Raw genomic sequence first — 23,141 nt, 5'->3', positions numbered from 1 at the left:
CACTCAGAAGTAGACTACACATGAGAGCTTAAGTTAACACCTCTTCCCTGCTTGGGGCGCTTTTCTCAGTTCCCAGAAAGAAATCTGAGATCAGAGACTGATAAATAAAATAAATCAATAGAAGAGGGAGGTATGCCTAGTCCTCAGAGACTTCAACTGTCCTAGATCCAATGTCACACAAAGAAGTAATTCTCTTTTCTGTGTCACCAAAAATAAAGAGGAAAAAACCACAAAGAACTGTCAAATGTGTTAAATACATAACTTAGGGCATTTTAATTTAAAAAAGCAAAATACATTTCATCATTCATCAGCTGGCACAACGTATAAAAACATTTAAATAACAACTTTAATATTAGTCACAAAATACAGCATGTTTTATAAAAATAGCTGTATGCACTGGTACTACTGATAATGTAAAACCACCCTGAATAGGCCATGCAAAGACATTCAGCTTTGACCTTTCAATTTCCAAGTGCTTGTTGCATCTGCTACTTTATTCCTTCTCACTCTGCTTGGGAGGGTTTTGTGCTGCCACCCGGGGGCCTCCTCCTCCCCCCCTGCACACAAAGCCTCAGCAAAAGGTTTCAGAAAGGGCTGACAAGGTAAGGTGCATCATGGGCATCTTAGCGCCCAATTTTCACAGCTTATGTTTCAGAAAGTGCTCAACATCTGTGTCCTCCCTTTGGTCACTTAAAATCTTCAGCTTTTCAGCCAAAACCCTTCCAAATTATTCTTGGCTCTGTTGCACCATAGTATTGAAACTGGAAGCAAAAATCTGGACACCCAGCCTGAGATTACTGCAGGAGGCAGAATTCAATGGCTGCAGCACCATTTTTGTACAGTTGTACCTCTGCTTTTGGCATTTCTAAATTATTCAAACACCAAAATTCACTGAAGTCTGTCCACTCGCATTAGGAACTCCAGGTAGGACACACAAAAGGTCATGGAGAAATTCCATTTTATAGAAAGGAAGGTTTAGCTGAAGATAGCATTAATACAATAAAACCCCAAATTAATAATAAAAACCCTACTTAATAGTAAATATAAACTGTTACATAAACAGTCTGTTACATCTGTGGTTACCAGATTTAAGAATGTAACTGTTCCAATGGGATATAATGGACATTAAACTCCAGAAAATTAAAAAAGAGATGGTATGGAGTACATTATAATTAAGGGCAAAGATATGTCAGATAAAAACCCCACCCCTCCCAGTTTTCACCCCACGTGCTGACACACAAATCATCAGCAACATAAAAAAACTACACAGCTCTCTCCATCTCTAGAAGTATGAGCAATCCTTGCACCATTACAGTACCATCCTCATTCCACTTAAGCCCAGTGAATGCAATGGAGACAGAGATCCACCCAGTCATCATCTCCATTCCTGAGTCTACAGAAAGCGAGGAACAGCACTGGTTGGAACAGTCCCTACTGCTGACAATAACAGCAGCACCTTCAAAATGTGCCATCAAGGAGAGCAGCCATTGGCAGGGAGAGGCTTGATGCTCTGCTAGGCAAAGTGTGGGTTTTTCCTGATGTTTTCAAGTTTGCATTTTAAACTGTGCTCTTCTAGGAAGAAAATGAGGAAAACTTAGTGATTTATCACCTCAGATAATACAGCAGCAAACTCATCATCTGCAGTTTAAAAAAATCAGTTGAATTATCTTAATGCACTAAATCTGACAGGCAAAAAACATTCCCATAAAAAGCTGTCCCCTTAAAGTTACAACTCACATCACAAGAGCAAGCTCCTAATCAAAGTGTCAGAAGCAGAGCAGCTTTTATCAGCGTTAAAAACCCAAGTAAGAACACAGACTGATCCTGCCCCCCACAGCAGGAAGGAGCTCTAGAAGGCTTTATGGGGAACTGGCTGGAAGTCGCTGGTTTTGGTGGCGTGTGTCATGGCCCTGCGCTTGGCCAGGCGGGATTTGGAGGGAGGGGACAGTTTCATGGAGCACACGGCGTGGGCAGCGCTCTCCTGCTCGGCGCTCAGCTCGCTCTCGTGCTGGGACAGCTGCCGGTTCAGGGCTATGGCCTCGGCAGCAAACAGGGTCAGGTCCTTTGTGCTGCTGTTCCTGGCCAGGGAAAGAAAAGGAGGAGGCAGTGTCAATCCAGGCACTTCACCCACTCGCCCTCACAGCAGAGTATCTGTTTCCAGGCATGTTTATTTCTTCTACCAAATCATTGATACAGCAGGCGAAATGACCAGTTAATATGTGCATCTATCCTCTCTCGGAGGATCAGCAATACATGACAAAAACACTCTGGGATTTTGGAAACAGGCACAGTACTACTCCTCCTTCTGGCAAGGACTTCTGATGTAAACCCAGGAAGCCACCTGAGATGTCATCCCTAATTTCTACCTGTTCTCAAAGGATGGGCACATGGGGCCATACTGCTGTCCTTCTCCAGAGAACTGCAGTCCCACTATAACTGTACCTCTGGCTTTAAGGAAATACCTTTCTGTTGGGAAGAACCACCTGCAACTGCCAGCAGCAAACATGTAGATAGAAACAGATGTGTGACTCAGGCTCTCTGGCATACAGAATCTCCCATCAAATCACCTCCAATGAGGCTTGCCCTGCTCACAGTAAATGGATACTGTGAGTACCACCAACTGCAACGGAAGTCAGATCCAAGTCTGTGTTTATGGTGATTATTCACCCATCAGAAAGCAGGCTCTCTGGCTAATACATGCCTTTATGCCTTTTTCTCCCCCTCCTGGGCAGCAAGCTGACAAAACCATCATTATTTTCTGTCTAAGATTAACACTGCACTGCAGGAATTCCCTCTAATGCTTTTCCAACAAACAAGCAAGATGAGATCATAAAGAAAATTCAGAGCTTTAATATTTCTGATGTTCTTAACAAAATTAGTGCTGTACATTTACGAAGTTCCATTCTCAGCCAGGGATGTCACCTCCTAATTTGTCAACTCCTCTCTCTCACACATTCTTTCAGTAATTATTCTTGACCAAGTTTACACATGTTTAGAAAACAAACGCTACCTTTGAAGAACTTGAGGGGTGGGCAATCCCCTTTCAGGAGCCTGCTAGAAGAAGCAGTGAAGAGAAGTTAGTTACATATTAGCAGCTGGCAACCAAGGTTTCCCAAGAGTGACAAAAACCAAGTAGCTCCCCCAAATCTTTACAACTAACACATATTGCATATAAATTCATTCACTGTGAGCTTACAAATCACTGTTTGCAAAGCATATTTCATAATCTGTCTCCCCTCACAAGAAGATTTCACAGCTTGCAGGTATAAGACTACAGCTTTGGAAGCTCTCCAGAGGCTCTATTTCTTCTTTCCTGAACTGGGAACTGAAGCAAAAAAGGACACTGCTGTTCTTTCATAACCGTATTTACCAGTATTCTGCATTACTGTATTAACACAATAATTTGTGTACTGCCGTGCTTGCTATTCACAAGAAAGCCATTTAAAATGCACAAAGCAATAATTAAACAAAACAAACACTTAAAGGATGACATATTCATCCAAATATTTACCATGCAAAATAAATAAAGCCACTGTGTATCATTTAATTAATCAAGATATAAGCACCAAGACACGCAAGGACTCTAATAAGAAGTTCAGTGACAGGGAACAGCTTGTTTGACCCTTTGGAAGAAGAATAACCCTTAAAATTATACTAAGGGGGATACATACTCCTTGAACCCACGAATGTTGCAAAACTTGAGCAGCACTAAGTCGTTCTTTGGCATCACAAACCAGCAGCTTTGAGATGAGATCTTTGGCCTCAGAGGAAATATGTGACCAGTCCTTGTCTGGAAATTCGTATTTGCCTTCCTGAATGCTCTCAAAAAGCTTGTTCTAGTAAAGGGAAAAATTACTCAATTTAAATACACTGCAACCAGAAGGTTTCTCAGGGGACACTCTCTTTTATCCACCTAATGTGGAAGGCAACAACTGAAACCATCCAGTCTCCTTATGGAGTCAATGGAGAGTGACAGGAAGCTCCACAGAGTGGTTCAGTGCATCCTAAGATGGACACAATACACAGTCTGCTGAGAACACTTCCCCCCACCCCTAAGAGGGCAGCTAAAACACTCAGTTTTTAGAAAGAATAAATTCAGGCCCTGCACAGCAGCCCTCCCAGGGCTCAAATTTTATCTGAGGAATTGCAGTGACTAACATAAACCAGATCAAGGATTACAGAACAAGGCAGGATGGCAGGGTGGGGAAGAGGATGAGGAGAAGCTCTGAGATCTCACATCAGGAGGAAGGAGAGGCAGTTGCCCAACCTTACTTTAGAAACTGACATCACTCAACTTCTATACTGCCACCCTCACTTCTCAGTGACAGATCATCCTCCCTGCTACCTGCCAGGGTCAGGCACAGCTCTCCACTGCTGACACGACAGCAAGTCCTACAACCAAAGCTCACGGGAGAACTCTGCACTCCCCCCATGCCCAGGACATGCACACTCGCCTGGCAAACTCTGCAAACTTCTCCTCTGTCCCAGCCACAGTCCGTGCCACAGTTGCCCACAAAAGGGGGGTACCCACTGAGCATGATGTAAAGAATCACTCCCAGGCTCCACAGATCACACCTCTTGTCATAGAACGTGGCCTCCTCCATGAAGACTTCCACCACTTCGGGTGCCATGTATTCTGCAGAGCCACACTACGAAAGCAAATTCAAGCAAGTTTTCAAAGGGAGGGCCACATCAAAACAAGTCTCAGGTTTATCATTTTCCACTCTTTATACCAAGCAGCTTGGTGCAAAAGCAGAAATCAGGCATCAGTGACTACTAAAGTTCCTATAGTTCTTTAGCAGCACCATAAGCTGTTCCACGTGACTGTGAACCTTTGATCCAAGGTCAAAATATTAATTTACATCTTTCAGGTTTTTAAATCTAATGCATTAGTTATCAGACAAGTGTATCAGGGGAATAGATTTCTGTAAGATTTCTGCAACACTGTCAAGATTTTTCTTTCACAGTAAATGGCAAAAGCATAGGACTGTAGTTTTTCAAACTAATGTGTATTATAAAGCCACACACTGATTAGAGAGCTTGCATTCTCCTTAGCTCATTGGCTTAGCTACAGAACCAAAACATGGGGAAAAGAACACAAAACTAAGGTTCAAAGTCTGCCCATAAGCACACAAAAAATATGCACAAAAAAGTTTCCCCATTTGATTGTGTAAGAGATAAGCAGGACCTATGTGTCACTTGCTGTGAGTGAGAATTAACACTGTGAGCTCCTGTGCTTTTAGTGTATTTGTCCTGTGACTGGGAAAGCAAGACAGTATTTATCACAAATACACACTCGCTTGAAATGAACTATCCAGCACTGAGTGTAGTGGCAGTAAGCTCTTTGGAAAGTCTCCTCTGGAGATAAGAAAAGTTGGTCTGTAGTAGAACAAAAAAAAGCACGAAGTCACAATAGGTTCTCTCACCGGCGTTGTTAATTCAGGAGTTGTTATGGGAGTACATGCACTGTTCAGCTTCACCCCACTGCCAAGATCAAAGTCACATATTTTTACTGGTGATATCTTAAAAAAAAAAAAAGAAAAAAGAGGTCAGGAAGACTGGGATTAATGCAAAATCTATGAATATGTACATATGTGAAGTAGAAAACCCCAGGACAGAAGAGTCCCTAGTGAGACCCAGTCTCTTACAGCCACATTCCACTCCTTGCATTCAGCGGCACCCACACCACCAGCATCTGATCCTGCAACATTGTTTTTTTCTTTGGTTAGGGAAGTGCCAGTACACATCAGAGCACTTTGGAAACAAGTCATATAATGTGACCAGCTGGCTTCTAAAGGCTGCTTGTCCATCTGGGTACTGGCTCAGAACAGATGAGGCACTAGAGTGTCATTGCTGTGCCCTCTCTAAGGCCAGTTGGCTTTTTATCTCTTAGCCAGATGTTCACATTTTCACAGCTCAAAGAAGAATTTAGTCTCTTTTAAGCTTCAGTTCTGTTAAATTTAGTTGAAGTTCACTAATGGGTTCAAAAGTTTTCAAGGAGAGAAAAACCACAAGGACGTTTTTGGGAACCAAGTTAAAAAAATATAGTTCAGAAGGTTAAGAGACCAGAGGAGCACCTTTTCTGGAGATTCACACAGGATGTTTTCAGGCTTCAGGTCCCTGTGAGCAATACCTGAACAGAGAGTACAAATGTTCATTAGAAAGGATACTCCTCTGTTTAATTTCTCATAACCTCTCTTTATTAGAAGGTTGCCTGGGAGATACTCTAGGTTTGAGCATGCTACACACACCTGTATAAATATAATAATTTAATTATTTTTAAATATAATAATTTAATTGTAAAGTGCAACTGTTAAAAGTCACTGTTGTATCCTGCTATACCTTTATCCTCCTTAACTGTACAGGAGAGTCTGTCAAGCAAATAAGAACCTGCTAACACCAGGCCTTTTTGTTAGCCCAAATTAATTACATTCCTTAAAACCAGCTTATTGAGATGACTGACCTTTAGGAAAGTTTAATTCTTTACACAGTTCAATGAAATGATTTTTGTGCCTTTCACAGTAAAGTTCTTCTTTCCAGATGGATCAACTGGCTTGCTGAACTCCTACCAGCACAGACAGTACTTGAGGCACTCTCCCCTGCCAAAAAGCCCCCGAGTTCCCAGATGAAAATATCCCTTTGGGGTATGTACTCATTGCTGAAGCAAATGAAAAATTAGAGGTTCAGTTAGAGATACAGAAGAAAAGCTAAAGGAAAACAACCAAAGGGCTTCTTCCTTTGACTCCTATCAGAATAGGCAAACCTAACAGGGAAGCACAAAGTTATCTGTGTAATCCACATGCAAGTGTGGTTCTGTGTTGTCAAAGAAATTCTTCAAAAGCCTAAGTACACAACTTCTGGAAGTCCTCCATTTAATATGATCAAGCTCAATTGGAAGGCAGAAAATGAGAGGCAAAAAAGTCAAATCAAATGAGCAACTTGGCTGTAATTTAACTGGAAGCTAGCCTTGATTTAGAAACTTACACTCCAAGGACACCTGATACTACTTCAGAATACAGAAAGGAAAATCCCACCAAACTCTAAGCAAGGGAGTTTTTAATATCTTTTCTTCAGCACACTCCAAAGACGTGGCTTAAAATATAACATAACAGCAGAGCCCCGATCGAAAGGAATCAGAGTGTCCACACTGACACAGTGCACACGGCTTTGGCACAAAAGATGGCACGATGAACCCACCGAGGCGGCCTGTGCTGACGTTTACAAGGCTGCCCCAACTCCCACCAGCTGGCTTGGCTTGCAATGGGAAAGCCAGCAGTGTCCTTTTTGTATTACTGTTTGAATTCAAATGTCTGATTATGTAACATTTGATTTTGCAGTTGCACAGAGCACTGAGAAAACAACTGCCTTTATACACCCCTCCAGTAGGTTATTAGCAATAAAGCACACACATCCCAAGCGGGTGTAAGGCAGGATTATCATCCAGCTGAGTTTTTAAACTACTCCTGGCAAAAGAATTAGTTGTCCTTGTTCAAATTTTTTTAAAAGCATTTAGCTACAGCACTTCACCATTAAGCTGTGCAATAAAACTGCTTTAATTTCCTGTTTACTTGAGTGTTCTGTATCCTACTTACTAATTATTTTAATGTCACACGGAAGAACCATAAAGAGAACAACAAAACGAAGAGGGGATGGATGTTGCTGTAGCTGATTCTGCAAACCATGTCCCCACTGTCCCAGTTCACAGCAAACAACAAGAAAGCAGATTGCTGCTCTACAGCCATTTTAATCAATCACCCTCCTCTCATTTGGGGAAAGGGAAATTAAAACTAAAAGCTGAGAAAGAACTACAGGAAGGTATTAGCTGAGTCGATGTTAAACCTCTTGAATGGGGTACCTGGACTTTCAGCTGTTAAGAAACCCACTATAGCCCTGCACATCAAAAAATAATTTTTCCACATATTCAGCCTAAGTTTCCTATTTCTTATATATTCTGTATCTCAAAGTTAAAATCTTCTAAATGCAGCTATTCAAGAAGTACCTTCTCTGAAGATTTAAAGCTGAGTTACCACGTAGGCAGGCTGTGAGGATTACAAAAGCTCTTAATCCAAACTCAGTTTGGTTTCACATTCAAATTAATTTCTTGTAACAGTCACAGTATGGGACAAGATCCATATTCCTCAGGTTTACCACTTTCATCCCTATGCATTGCTACAATTTTCTTTTTAATGGGTTCAACCTGTTGAGGTACCAGTGCTGTGATTCCAACTCAGCATATACACAGTCCTGTGACTTAAAAGTACAGACTACAACTAAACATTTATTGAACCAGGGCCAGTACTAAGCAACTTAGGCAGCAAATGCAACTCTGCTGAGATCTACCAGGCTAATCAGAATGGCAAAAAGGAAGAGAAAAAATGTATCAAAATACATAACCAATCAACAGTCTCCAATTACACGCCCTTCTATTCAGAGGTAGTCACTGTAACAGCAACTGAAGCTGCAAGGCCAGATAATCATGACATAGGAAAGACTTCAAAAGTCTCCATCACATTCAGCCCAAAGATATACTCTGGGATGACCACATTGCACATCAATTTTGGAATTTAAACCAAAGTATTCCCAAGTCAAAAAAGCAGCAGAAAAACACTTTTAAGATTAAAAAAAAAAGTCTCTACAAACATAACTGCTTTTAAATCTAAGCAAATTCCAAAAGAATTGAGGACACTTTCAAATAAATGCTATGGTTCACTTAGGTCTCTCAATTTAACAGTGAGAGTCAAAATGTGGGGGCCAAAAGCTACTAAAAACTATCAGGTCTTGTAACCAGGAGAAATTCTGAGTAATTACAAAAAAGTAACTCTGTTGACCTGAAAGAAGAGGAAATTAATATTATATTAGATCCCTTTTGAGTAAACTTTATACGGTGGCTTCTGTAACAGGAACAGACTCAACCCTAATGTTAACTCTCCCTGGATGCTGATTTAAGTTTTCTTCTTGAAAAGCCTGTACCATCTTAACACACCCAATTAATTAAAATACAACAACATAAAAATAATATCATAGAGGAAAGCAGCCTAAGTCATCTGGCATTGCTGTAAATGGAAACACTAGCAAAAGCTGGCTACTTAAAGATAAATGTGCTTCATAACCTGAGTGTACAGTATCAACTAGTCAAGATGGAGGCAGCCTTCTCTCACCTTTTGTGTGAAGAAAATCCAGAGCAGAGGCAATGTCTCTCACCACTTTGCTTGCTTCTCGTTCATTGAAGTGCTTCCTCTTTTGTATATGGGCCAGGATTGAACCTGTCAGGGTAACAGGGGAAAGAGGAAAACCTCAGTATGAATGCTGAACTAGTTCCAAGTATCATGAATCCATAACCTTATTTTCACATTCTATAACAGCCTTTCACAGCAGGCAACTTCTGTGGAGCAAAGGGGAATGACTAAGAAGAAAAAGGCACAACTGAGCAGCTTCAACACTTAAGTGCGCTAGAACATAATTTTCAAACAGTGCAGCTCTCTAGTTTAAGCACAGCATGAGAGGCAATCACTTTTTACTGCCCCAGGACATGACTGGTCAGTTTTCCACACACTTGCCAATAGTACCAGTAAAACTCAAACATAGCTAAGGAGATACAGAAACACTTCAGCAAAACCCAACCTACCCCAGGTCATGGGTGGTCATACTCAAACTCTCCTCATTTTCCATAATGTCACCACTGAAACCCTGCACTGAAAGTCAAGGATACACGTTTTGTGCCTCAACACCATCAAAGGAAGAAGAGATCTGACCTTTAAATACACATCAAATTTCCCACAGGCATCAAGGCAAGGCTCCTACACTGACTTAAGGCAAAATTTGCCCAAGGGATATAAAATCTGACAAAAGACCTCTAAATTAAAACATACTGAAGGGCTGGTAGCTTGCAGGCAGAGCATCACTGGTATCCCTTTAACAAAGAATAAAGGGAGATTTGATTCCTCATCTTCTTAGAGTGAATTCAATCAAACCTCTCAAAAGATTAAAAATGTCTTCAAAAAACCAATTCCATGTAGTCCACAGAGATCCGAGCCCCTTAAGTAGCCTTACTATTGCCTTTTATTTTCTTATTCAGAGCAGTGTACTTGTAAAAACACCCAGGCAAAGAAATTCAAGAAGTAACTGCCATTTGTTATTAGCCCCAATACACTCAACACTTTCTATCTCAGGTGATTTCACTTCTTTTCAGTTCTAGATGTGGAAGGAAATCTCCTACTGGGTAATTCCTATTCTTACACCATCAATGCTATTGCCACTCCTCCCCAGTGAGCATTCAGGGACGAGGAAGAACATCCAAAAAGAAGAGATGGACAAAAGACTGCTCAGATATGCACAGCCATGCTGTGTCAGATAAGTAGAGGAAGGCCACTTTGGACCAGGTCATTAGGTATCAAACACAGACATTTTCCCTTGCCAAAACCAACACCTTCTAGTTTGCTACAGATTTCCTGAGTGCACAAAGTTCAAAGGCGTTTCCTGGTATAGTTTTCTTTGCACCTTTAGAAAGTAGTAACAGTTCTTCAATGTTTCCATCCCTGTGGAAAAGACCCCACACTTTGCAGGAAACAATACTGAGCCACCTGAAGTGCTCATTTCACTCAGCAGGTTTATTTGAAATTATGTTTCTGAATAGAGGCGATGTTCAAACTCTCTCAGATAAGAATTGTATCGATATCAATTAAAACATACTCTACTGTAGACTTTATATTCAGCCCACAAAGAGAACTCTGATAAAGAAAGAATAGCAGGGCACTTCTGCCACAGTTGTTCCTAACTCTCCAGTACTCATCAGAGAGAAAGCATCATATGGCACCTCTCAAAATACATTTCAGATGGGAAAAAAAAAAGAGGAAAAGATTCTTAAATCATGCAAATTCAATATAATCAGCTGGATCTTAAATCTTTCAATTATAAAATTCTGTCAGATGAGGTTGTTAAAGGGATTCTGCACATCACAGTGAACTGAACACAGATAAAACAGGAGCAGAGCTCCTTCAGTTACCACAGCTATTGGAAGGCAAAGTTGAAAATGGAAAGCCCAAATTATACTCCAACACTGTAAGTAACAGCAGCCTCGGAGACTGGAGTTACTGAAGTAAGGCTTGCATTGAAGATGAATGCTCTCATTCTCGTCAGCCATTCCACTCACATCAGAATCTGCAGTGCATCAGATCTGACCCCTAACTCCCATTAATTCTTTCTTGAACCCCACACACCTAACACTTCAAATACTGATTTTTTTTTTTTTAAGAGAAAACCAGCCTCAGCCCTAGCTGACCCTGTAAAAACAGTAGCTAAAAGGGAAGGAGTAGCATTATCATCCTCTCAGCAGCCATGCAGGTCCACTGACAACCACAGACTCACAAAGAAGAGGGTTAACTAATGGAAGAATGGGAAATTAGAAAAAAGACAAATGCATATTCTTCTCAATCAAGTCCTATTACAGCTAATTTGTCAGAAAAGTCTGAGCATCAATACAAAGTGCTATGGGAAAACACAATGAAAAGATGCAGCAATTTTGAGCAAAGCTAAAAAAAAGCTTTTACTCAAGACAAATATACATCCATCTCTTTTAAAAATAGTTCTGCATCTATGCAGAAAGGATTTGTACAATTTGTTCCTGGAAACCTTCCTGACCAGAGAAAATAGATGATGTTCTCTAGGTATCAGGATACTCCAGAAGCTCAGTTTTCCTTTGAAGGGTTGGCCATATTAACTCATGGTTTTGCACAGCCATGCAATTAGTGGGTACAGTAATTATACTCAGTGCAGACAAATGTGAGAAAATGCACAAAGTGCTTGCTGCAGCTTTCTCATTCCCCAGGTGAGTGGGAAGTGCTGGAGCCCAATGACCACTCAAGCTCACCTGATGGGCTCTTAAACACCCACAAGCACAACTGGTTCTCAATTACAGCAACCCTAGGCACAGGGAAGATGGTTTCCCTAACAGAGTTCCATGAGTTTCAGGAAATGAAGTCAATCCTACACCAAGGGAAAACTCTGCCAGAGTATATAGATGCTCCACTAGGATCATGCATAACACCTGACATCCTGTGTGTCTCCCCTTACCTGAAGGTACTGTGACCTACTGACTGTATTTCAAACCTTCCACTTTAAGAGAGCTGGTATTTCCATCACTCAGCTTCAGAAAGGGACTGCAAATGCATGACCAAACCCACCAATACTCAAGAATAACCATATTTCAAGCTGTGTATAATACTTCCTCTACTTCTTGTCTTGAAATTCTCAAGCATTTAAAATAAGTTCTTCAATTACTACTTTAAAACACTGACACAAACAGGAACCAAAATGATTGAATGAGCAAAGGCACAGTTTCTGCACAGTACCTCCTCGCAGTTTTTCAAAGACCAGGTAGTATCTTGTGTCATCTTCAAAAAATTCTATTAGCTCCAAAATGTTCCTTTAAAAAAAGACACAAAAAAGAAGGGAAATAAAAGGAACAAGCATGGAGTGTACACTCAGCCATGAAGAGTTTCAGCATGGATAACTAGGAAGTGCCAGAAGCAACCAAAAATACAAGTTCTAGTTAAACAAGTTGCTTTGGTTGTCTGTGGCATTAAAACCATATTTCCAACTCACACTGAAATTTAAGCACGCAAAATAGACCAGACACCAAATTCAGACAGGATTGTGAGAACTCTGCTACTGCTCAGCTGACAGGAAGGTAACTGATAGTGGGTTATATTTAATAATTTAAAACATTGCATTTGTGCTGAAGGCAGAAATAAAGAAAAAATAATTAAATTGGCATTCTTTCTCTCTGGAAATCACAAAGAAAAACACACAGGGCTCAAAGGAGACAGGCACTTGTCAGCAGGATATTACATCCAGCTCCTTAGTTGCCATTTTTAGACTAACTCCTGCTTAGCTCATGTAAATTCTTTGCAGCACAAACACCCCAGGTTGCTTTGAGAATGTCAAATGTGTAAGCCAGAACTTTTTACATTTAACGGTACATTCAAACCCCCAAATTCTGCATGTGGTCGTGTGAGCTTTTCATCAGCTGTGTACTGGATGACCATATGCTCGCAATCTCACAAAAGAAAGACTTGGTCTGCTCCTCTACAGCACAACATAAGCCCATGGGTTTGGTAAACAAGTTGGTTTTAAAATTATTTCTGTATCTTTTATTAAGTATTTGTTTGAAAAGGGTCAATATAAAGTGCACAACTGCAATATAAAGAACAGCTGTTGTACATACAGTCTAGATTAACAGAGACATCTAGAAGTAACTTCAGAATGGGCTCAAACCCATCACAGAGCTCCCAGAGCATGCTGCCAGTGCCTGCACAGCTTTTCTTCCTCTTCAGGCATCAGCAGCAGCTTTACAGTTGCTTCATCCTGTGGCTATGAAGTCAGCACACATCCAAATGAGAACTAAATTAGCTTTTTGCTGATCTAAGAGCTTCAGTGCAAAAGCAGGAAGGCTGACACAAGGAGGAGGACAAACCACATGCCAGGGAAAGGAATGGTAAGACTTCCTTTCCACAGAGCAGCTGGTATCAGGTCAGCTTTTGCTGATGGTGAAATCACAGGGGAGAGTGTCAAAATGTTAATTTCTCATCTTGAGGCACTGAAGCACAATCAAGCTACACTGACCTGGCTGCTAATTGAGTGATATAACTTTCAATCTGTAAATAGTTCCCCTAAATTTCACAGGTAAGAGACGGGGAAATTCTTATTCTGAATAGGTCAAGTCTAAATTACAACTGGTTTTAAGGAGACTACTGCAAAGCTTCTAACCTTGTCGCACATAAAAATTTGAGAACAAATAATCATAACACTTTAAATAAACAAAGACAAGATTATACTTACTTGTTACCCTGACACTGGTACAGAGTTTCTATTTCACGAAAAACCCGACTCCGACTGTGCCCAGCATTTTTTTCAATGATCTGTGAAAAAGAGTTAAGACCTCGTATTTGAAAAATTACTGTGAGAACTATGTAAGTAGCTCTGGAATTAGGTAGCTGTTCCAAGGTTTGAATCTAGGGCATGCCCACTAGAGAAGAACACTCCACCTTTGTTTGTTTGTTTAATTTCTCTTCTGGCATTTGTTTACAGAGCAGAGCAGTGTCAGCAGAGCTCTGGAAGGCATTCAGAGGACAAGAGAAATTAGGGCAGGAAGAGAAGAAAGGAACTAAATCCACACCTTACACAGCCAGTTACCACAAGCTCTTTCTTGCATCATTTTAACTTTGCAATGTGCAGAACAGGATATCCACTTGAGTTCTACTAAAAATAGATTTGAGTCACATCAGACACTGAACAGCCAAAAAGAAGAGATTTGTCATTACAGGCATTTAAGCAAAAAGTACCAAATTCACCACAAAACGAGAGTTTAGTTCATCGTGTAAACTTCATGGAGACTCAATAATAGAACCTAAAGAAAACATACATTCAATCTCAGAGCCATCAGAAGTCACCTTCCTTCACACAGTCCTCTGACTGAAAAAGGACAAGAACAAGAGCTTTCCACAGAGGCTGAGCCTAAATGACTGCTACATAAACTGAAATTACCACAAATATCACCACCATCTGTATCCAGGACAGATGTATACAGCTTTCTTATTTCTGCAGCCTGAGTTCTGTGGTGCAGAACAGGCAACCATTCACCAGTACTACAGGACTCAGTGTCTGATCACATCAAATTCCTAATGCAGAGCTTTGTTTATTTCAACCTTTCAACTTCAACAATTTTACAAAGTACGGACAAAATTCTAGCATCTATAGAGGTGCATTTTTCAAGGGGCTTAAAATTTTGTGCCTATTTTTGACTAGAATAATACATAAAGCTTCCCTATTGCTATTATTTGCGTTTGTAATTAAAAGGGGACTCAGGATAACAACAAATCTGTAAATGAGCCCTAACACTTTACAATGATATTACAGAAGATTGGCCTCTATCTGAAAATAAAGAGACAGCTTTCCATGAACCACTGGCAGTACTTGATGCCCTCTGAATTCGGATCAGCACCCAAAAGTTTGCACTGTTTGGTAGGCCATGCTGTGACTCAGCCTCTTCATAAGAAGAGACAAAGGTAGGACTACAACCAAACCAGGGCATGAGAGGAAAGCTTGCCCTGAGATCCAACCATCCCAGTGAGTTAGTTTGTGACTTTTACCTGCAGCTGATACACCAGTTCACTCTGGAGACATGACACTTCAGGTGACAGGTTTTCTCAACAGTTATAAAACAGGCTCATTTCAAGCACCAAAAATCTCCTAGAAGGTTTTGCTATTACCCATTCTATTGCAGGTTTTCACTGAGATACTCAGAAGGAGAAGACACATCACAGACAGAAGTGATGCTTTTACTCTATACTTACTTTCACTGCATATTCTTTCCCAGTTTGGAGACTGACAGCACCCTGAACTTTAGCATATGCTCCCTCACCAAGCAGCTCAGCAGTCAGCTTGTACAAGTCTGCCAAAGAAATCCAGAAGAAAGGACACATCCATCAAAGTGAATTTTGAAAGTTATTTTAGTGAATAACATCAAGACAAGCTCTTCATCCGATAAGCATCCCTCAGATTTATGCAGTATTAAAGCAGACATGCCAGTCTTAACTATGCTTCATTTTTCACCTCCCTCTTTCAAGTACCAGAAAAATTAAACTTCATTACAGCATCAAAATGACACATTAGTTCACACTAGAAATGTTTTGTATCTCAGCAATATCTAGGACCTCAGCCACCTTCCCTGTCTTCGTATAAAAGTCAGGAACAATTTTTTCAGGTGGAAAACAATTCTCTCCTTGCTCAGAAAATGCCTACCACACATAATCTACTTGCAGAGATAGTGTTTTAAGTGTAACAAACTTGAGCATTTAAACCTAGAAGGCTACTACCACCTTTATTTGCACTTGCCCACTAAGAAGTTTTGTACTGCTCCGTTTCCTCACTGAACTATATTTCACTTACAAAGCTTCACAGTGTTTATGCTCACATTTATTCAGTCAAAACATTTTGACATCAGCACTGTTCCTACCAAAAAAAGAGCAATGTTTAGCTAAGAAAACTGAGAAAAACAGCAGAAGCAAAGCAGACTGTAACAATTAAAAGCTTTTAAATTGTCACCAACCTTCAAACTTCCCAGGGACCTGATCTGTGGCTCTGGTTCTTTTTTTCTTTTTCCTTTTCCCACTGTCTGCTATGGGGACAGGCTGACTGCTGACCATCTCTGTGTGGCAGAACATAGAGGTGACTTTAACAACCAATTACTTTAGGAGAAAATGCACATGCTCTTGTGTGTTTAGTTTCTCATCCATCCAAAAGTTTCTCTGCTTTTCTTCATCACAGGCTGCCACCTCTTTTCCAAATATCAGAGGAAACCCAAAAAGGCAATTCTTGGATGCCAATTAATAGTTATGGGGAGACTTGATAAACAAATGTAAAAACAGGAGGAAACAATAATGCATCTACACTGAATCCTTACCTCACAGCCAAAGCATAAAATAACCCACAACAGACCACGTGCCCTGATACCAGACAGCACTAACAGCCCTCACAAGGGCACTCTTCTCTGAGCTGTTCTTCTGTTTCGCAAATAGATTTTTTTCAAATCAGCTCAAGAAAATGAGCCTCCGAAACAGCAGGAAGGTGTGGGGAAGTTTCAAACCACTCAGTGAAACAAAGCAACCACAGGAGTTAAGAGAGCAGAGGAGCAATCTAGGTCAGTTTATTCTGCCATAAGGCCAGAAAGAAAACCATTTCTCACAGAACCATAATGTACCTTTCTAAACCACAGATCAGTGGGTAATTTATGCTCCAAAGCAAGAAGTATTTATGGCATTTAGATTTTTTCCTACATTACTAGCTATAGATACTGTAAGAGCTTAGTCAGAGATAACAATTCACTGATGCCAGATAATATGGCAGAAAAAACCACCTGCATATTGTTACTGAAGGCCTAAATAAAAAGACTGCCATATTTGTACAGCTAACCTATCTCCAAAAAGGTTAAATGATTCCACACTGAGGTTTTAGGAGGGAGCACTTCACACCAGTCACATCCAGTCAAGTTTGCCTTAACAGTTTAAAATCTCAGCTCAAAGTCTTCAGGGCAGCAACAAAGTACAGCTAAGACATTTTACAGCCAGGAGGAATTCTGATAAAATTAACTTTTAAAGATCTTGTACTAGAGAAATAGCTAAATCCACAGAAAAAGTGTAATTATGACAACACTGATAATGAAAGAGCAAGTCCCAAAAATTCCATCAATTCTCTTTTAACAGAGATTGTGAATAGCAGTTTCTCTGCCTTTCACTGTTTCTAAAGTACTCAAAACATGGGAGAAGCTCCAAGGCAAAAAACATTCCACAACAATCTACCAATACATGAAATACTTTTTCTTTGCTCCATTACATTTTTCTTGTTCATATCTGTCAGTAATAGCTGACTGTGAATGTCACTTAGAACCCACATGTCTGAAAATTTAGGACGTGTTATTTTGAAAGTCCTTTCTCCTTAACAACTTAGTAAAACACTTAAAAATGTATCACCGAAAGCTTCAAGACAAGAGTAAATCCTCATTTTCAAGTCTTAGGCAGAATGTGTTCAGAAATCATCATGATGGATGACATATGTGCCTTCTTAAATACAGTAATATAAAGCACATTTTACCAACTTCTGAAGAAACAGCTTCTTTTGAACTCAAACTGACACACATACAGCTTCAAATTTTAACATAAAGAGAAGGTGAGCCTTTGATAGCTAATTCCAGCTCTCCTCTTTTTCAATTCCATCTGCATCAGGAATTATTCAGAACTGGGACTGAAATGACACACATTAAACTGCTCAGAGAGAGGGCTGCTCTGCTTGAAGGAGGTCCTTGATTTCCACAAGGTGTTGAACGAGTAACTTTAATGCCCTGACCTCCTACAAGTCACAGCTAGACAGGTTCTATTCCATTTCAAATATCACAGTTTCAGAGCTTGTAACAGACTAAAAATCAGCAAAAACCCCAGGATGTGAACCCCCTATCTTAGCACAGCTGATGTATTTCTTCACAACCAGCTCCTGCACTCTACCAGCTGACTCTGATATTTACAGTCGGCTGTTTAATAACTCACTACATTATTTAAATTCCCTTTAGTCTGACTCAATTCCTAAATTACAAAGAATTGTTTCCCTGAAAACAGGAAGTTCACTAGTCATGTATACAGAAACCAAATGGCTGAAAAGTTGGTATTTTTAACCTGTAATCTTGACTAAATTTGCCATCAGACTAAAGCATGAAATGTTTGCTGTATTAAGATTCTTATTACTGCTCTGGTCTGCTATTTCACATCATTGTGTAGCTCATTTCTGTCAACACAGCTTATCCTTTAAAGGTATCCCAGCTTCACTCTCATTACTCACTTTGTTATAATGAACAACACTTAAGTAACAGCTGGTACTACAAGCAAATACCTTTAGTCCAGCCAAAGAGACTTTTCAAGCTTTCAAAGAAATGCTTTTTTTCTGCAACTGCATAACCAAAGAGTTTCTGGTGACACTGAAGGACAGTGTGCCTCAACCATTCAAGCACTGCTGAGGTGTTCTGCATACTGCAGGAGTGCTTCTGGTGACAGGGACACTGTGGGCTCTGAGGCAGCTCACCCTGCCAGACACAGAGCTCAGGGACAGGACAGACTGCTCTGGAGGGAAATGGCCCATGGACACATCAGGGCCAAGATTGATGTCTTCAAATTCTGATCTGTCCTTCTCCAGTCAGGTTAGGATTATTACTCACAGGGTAATGGAACCAGTAGAATCCACATGGTAAGTAAAATGAGAGCAAGTTTCTGTCTTAGCTGTGGTTTTGTTGAAGTCCCTGAATTTTATTATCATCATCATAATTCTGCGTTGAGGCAATATTTAACACACACATTATTCAGAGCCTGTGTGGGATGGTAGTTACAGCCTTTCCCTTTTGCTGTAAAGAAAACTTGTGAACAAAGCCAAGAGAAGAAGAAAGGGAACAATTACCACAAGTTTCACTTCATTCAGACCTTAAGTCGTCTTTCGTCTCACTTCCTAACACTCCATATATGAACATGCCAAAATCCACTACCCAGACCTAACTCCCCTCTCATTCTAATCTGCTTCCCAAAGGAAGGAAGGGTATATTTGGAAAACAAGCACATGTGTGTAACAGGAAGCACTTGGAGAACACAGTAGAGATGCCTTTTTCTATCAAGAAGAAAATACCTTGTTTGTGTGTTTGAACTCAGTGGAAGAAAGCAGAGTCCAGGTACTACCACTGCTTCAAAACTGACTCTTGCTTGAGCCAAGTTGTTCTGGAGCTGAAAAGAAACACCACCACATTACCAGTCAGAAATCATGAAAACACTGCTACACATATTCAGCAAGCCCAGAGCCTAAAGGCATTGCAAGGACCTGTTGTGGTGGGCTTCACATGAACACACAGCGAAAGCACACCCCTACAATTTCAATGGAACAAAATGAAAACAGCCTTCAGTCCAGTTTTCCTCCCAGCTCAGTGTCTCCCATTGTTCCTGGACCCTCCCTTCTCCATCAACTCTGATTCCTGTAGATGTGGCTTATAATGAAACTGGATGCACTCAGCAGGTGCTGATTCTACAAAAACCATGTGGTTGCAGGAAGCTCAGAACAACCCAAGCTACCCTTATAAAGCAACTACATAGTGATTAATTGTGTTTGCAACGTTACACATCAAGGGAGATACAATTTGAAGAGGACGAATGTGCAGTGTTGTATGACAGTCCTGTGTCAAATCAGAGACATTATTTTATACTCATTCTGTATTAAGTATACTAATTTCAAATTCTAAGAAGTAAATACTCATACTTGATTTTTGCACTGGTTTGCCACAATTCGTTCTTAGCTGTCAAAAGTTACCTTCTCATTCCACTTACAATAAAACCTTTAGTTTCATTTAATTTGAGTTATCCATGAAGGGAGAGGAACTTAAAAACATTCCAACATCTTCTCAATATACAGGAGCATTAGCATTTTCAAACGAACACCTGAAAGTTCAGAGGAAGCCCAAGCAATCCAATTTCAGGAAAGAGCAAATCTGACAAAATTATTGATCCAGCCTTATCACAGCATTACTGTGACAACTCACAGTGTCACAGCTGCCACCACCCGTCTGAAACCCTTCGTGCTGGGGAAAAGGTTACAGCAACCTTTCTCTTTAGCTCCATACTTCCCTCTGCCATTCCCTCTGCCACACTTTCAGGAGATCAGCGTCGCATCATCCCTGGCTTGCGCAATTTGCAGAGTAACTTTTCGGTACTCCCAGCTAACACTTCCCTCGCAAACTAAGAGGGGGTTTTCTGAAGTTCCAAGTCAAACCCTCCAGCAGTGAGTGGATCTCACTTTTCAGGATAGCACATCAAGTTATTCCAAATAGATTCCTCCCACCCCAGTTTCTTACTTCCCCAGGGTTACTGCTGGGGAAGCAGGGAGAACCTTAATGGAGAGGAGAGCACACAGCATTCCTTTCCCTCTCGTGTTGGAGAAAACAGCGCATTTTGACACACATGCTGCAGACATGAGATCTCCTGAAATCAGCCCGTGTTGCCCCAGGCACACATGCGTTTCTTTAAAAGCATTAGTTATCATTCAGAATGACAGCAAAAGAACTATTATCATCCCCACTGCAAAGCCAAAGACAAACAAAAGAAGTATCCTGACCCAGCCAGGAGTTAACAAGTAAGTACTACAAATTAGCCTGAAGGTGGCTTAAAAACACACTGTAATCTTTTTTATTTCTTATTCAAGGACAACGTGTCTCCAAGGCAGCCACATGGATGGGAGGATATAACAGGGTGTACTTCACAGGGCTAACAAATAGTTGTGAACAGTGAGCCCTGTCGGGAACAACATGGCACACACACTGGTTACTGCACTAAAGAACATCTTCTCTCCTTCCACACCCAGCAGAACAGTCAAACAGGATATTTAGTGCTACTGACCACTGGCAGCCAGTTCATATTTAAGACTTACCATCACAGGGCAGTAAGAACTTAGCAACAAAGTTATTTTAAACTCCATCACACATATTCTAAATGAGAAAACTCCTAGCAATAGCACATTGGCTCAGCTACTTCAACTTCTCCAACCCCTAGAGCACTTTTAAATTAAGGAGATATACAATGTAAGTAGGTTCTGAGGGCCAATTACTAAACAGCAAGCTGTTTACTCTCTTCTACATCTGATGGCATCAACAACTCTCAGAAGACTGTCTCTGCATCACCAATTAGCTCCTGTAATTCTCCTCAGCTCCTTTGCTTCTGTAAAACAAAGAGAAAACCTCAGAAGACAACTTTTCATTTCCTACAGATACAAGATAAACATTTCCTGTTCTTGCTCCACACCCCACCAACGGTCAATGAGATCTGATCAATGACATCTGTCACTGGAAAAAAAAAAAGTTACAGAACACACACCCTTAGCAGAAAGCAGCCTTGTTAGGAGAAGCTAATCTAACTTAATGGGTTTTTAAACTTTGAAGGAAGACTGATTTTTCTTCATTTTCCCCTCCTCTGTGCTTCCAACTGTAAAATTAAGTCATTAACCTCCACTGCATTGTCACATTTGATGTCACCTAAGATTTGTACCAGTGTTTTAACATTTGTTACCAGGAAGGTACTGGAAGGAGAGAGGAAATTCCTCATAGCAATAAATACTTTTTTTGAAGTACAGAGTACTGGTATAGCAATCATACCACGAAATAATGTCATAGAAGCATTTTGGTTGAAAAACACCTTTAAAGAACCAAGAAAGGTTCAAATGTACAAGGCACCCCACTTTACCTGTTAGGCTGCCAAACTCAAACACCTTTAGAACTGCAGTGAAAGAGGTTCAGCTCTGCGGGAGTGTTTTGCCTTGCTTCCATCCAGCACCTGGGAGGCATGAAGAGGAGCTCTGTTTAGTTTAAAAAAAAAAGGCAAACTACAGTTCTTTGAAGTTATCAGAATATACACCAATCTTCCCAAGCCAATTGTGAGGCATAACATTTTATGATAAAGAGGCTTTTAGAAGCCACCAGCCTGTAAATGATTAAAAAAAAAACCAAAAAAACCAGTGGCTTATTTCTAAACAAACCTGACACTTCACAGCCAAGTGCCAGTGCTGTCAGGGAATGGGCTGATTTTTGGCTATCACAAGTCCTGCTGATGCCAGCAGCCGAGCTGTCACCCAGGGCTGTCCCGCTGCTTCTCCTGCCTCAGAAGGTCATCCTGCTCAAACTAACGCCACAGAGCACACATTAGGCAGTTTTTCAATGTTCCTCGGGGTTCACAACTCTCCCCGACTGATGCCAGCTGAAAAACACAAGAACTAAAAGACTTCTCGTGATCACACCTACGAACCGGTTCATTCGCCTTTGCCTGCTCTTCTCCCACTCCAGCAATGTCCTCAATAGAAAGCAGCTGCCGTAGGAGTGTAGAGACTTACCACCCTTTACTGAAAAACCCGCTATGTACCAAACACAGCACTTTAAAGCTTCGGCGAATAAAATTTCCAGCTCCAGACACGAGGAAACTCCCGCACTCCTTGGGGAGGGCCCCCAGACCCAAAGCTGCCGGCCGGAGGGCTGAGGCACCTTCCGGCCGTCCCGCAGCAGCCGGGGCTGCCGCCGCTCCCGGCGTCCGAGCGCTCTGCCCGCCACACTCCCGAACGAGCCGCGGGAGCCCAGCGTTTCCTGCGGGCACGGATCGCGCCCCTGAGGGCTCCCCTCCCTCGCCTCCCCTCAGCTGACCGAGCCGGGGACCGCCGTGACCACAGCCCCCCACCCTCACCTCCATGGCGGCCGCGGGTCCCTCCTCGGCGGGGCGGCACCGCGCGCCCCCACCCGGTGTGTGCCTGAGGAGCGGCGGGAGCGCGCGTGCGCGCGGCACCGCCCCCTCCGCACCCCCTGCCGGGAGCGCGCCCCGGCCGCCCGCGCGGCCCGCTGGGCGCGTGCGCGTGAGGCGGGGCCGCGGCTCCTCTGAGGGGACGGGACGGGACGGGACGGGACGGGGAGCGTCGGTGGGGGACAGCGGGGAGCGGGACCTGCTCCCCCGGCTGGGCTGGCTGCTTGCAACCTTCTCCTTCCCCTGTGAGCGATATCACAGAATCACTTCGGTTGGAGAATGGAAGATCGA

At 41.6% G+C, this 23,141-nt stretch overlaps 1 protein-coding gene across 7 annotated transcripts; it reads right to left on the bottom strand.

Annotated features, from left to right (window-relative positions):
- Window positions 1-245: 245 nt before the first annotated feature.
- Window positions 246-22,895, bottom strand: MKNK1 (MAPK interacting serine/threonine kinase 1). 7 transcript variants are annotated; one of them, XM_039555983.1, is made up of 15 exons: window positions 22,797-22,854; window positions 22,102-22,244; window positions 21,810-21,899; window positions 19,216-19,310; window positions 16,106-16,204; window positions 15,351-15,448; window positions 13,837-13,916; window positions 12,348-12,421; window positions 9,159-9,263; window positions 6,078-6,133; window positions 5,427-5,522; window positions 4,455-4,649; window positions 3,672-3,836; window positions 3,011-3,054; window positions 246-2,078 (listed from the first exon to the last, which is right to left on the bottom strand). In XM_039555983.1, exons 5-15 carry the CDS (start codon window positions 16,200-16,202, stop codon window positions 1,850-1,852), a joined length of 1,239 nt encoding a protein of 412 aa, XP_039411917.1. In that variant the 5' UTR covers window positions 16,203-16,204; window positions 19,216-19,310; window positions 21,810-21,899; window positions 22,102-22,244; window positions 22,797-22,854; the 3' UTR covers window positions 246-1,849. The 7 variants fall into 7 exon arrangements, with proteins under 7 accessions (XP_039411917.1, XP_039411916.1, XP_039411918.1 ...); XM_039555982.1 differs by lacking the exon at window positions 22,102-22,244 and having other exon boundaries at window positions 22,797-22,895; XM_039555984.1 differs by lacking the exon at window positions 22,797-22,854 and having other exon boundaries at window positions 3,011-3,051; window positions 22,102-22,757.
- Window positions 22,896-23,141: the final 246 nt, after the last annotated feature.

This window comes from Corvus cornix, chromosome 8, assembly GCF_000738735.6.
Source record: "Corvus cornix cornix isolate S_Up_H32 chromosome 8, ASM73873v5, whole genome shotgun sequence".
NCBI lineage: Eukaryota > Metazoa > Chordata > Aves > Passeriformes > Corvidae > Corvus > Corvus cornix.
This window is presented reverse-complemented; position numbering and strand designations above follow the sequence as displayed.

Coding starts and splice junctions, on each gene's coding strand:
- MKNK1 (XM_010408880.3), bottom strand. CDS start 16,220: ATGTTCTGCCACACAGAGATGGTCAGCAGTCAGCCTGTCCCCATAGCA. Junction 9,264..12,347: donor CTTTGAAAAACTGCGAGGAG/GTACTGTGCAGA, acceptor TTACCCTGACAG/GTTCAATCCTGGCCCATATA. Junction 6,134..9,158: donor GGATTTTCTTCACACAAAAG/GTGAGAGAAGGC, acceptor CTCTCTGTTCAG/GTATTGCTCACAGGGACCTG.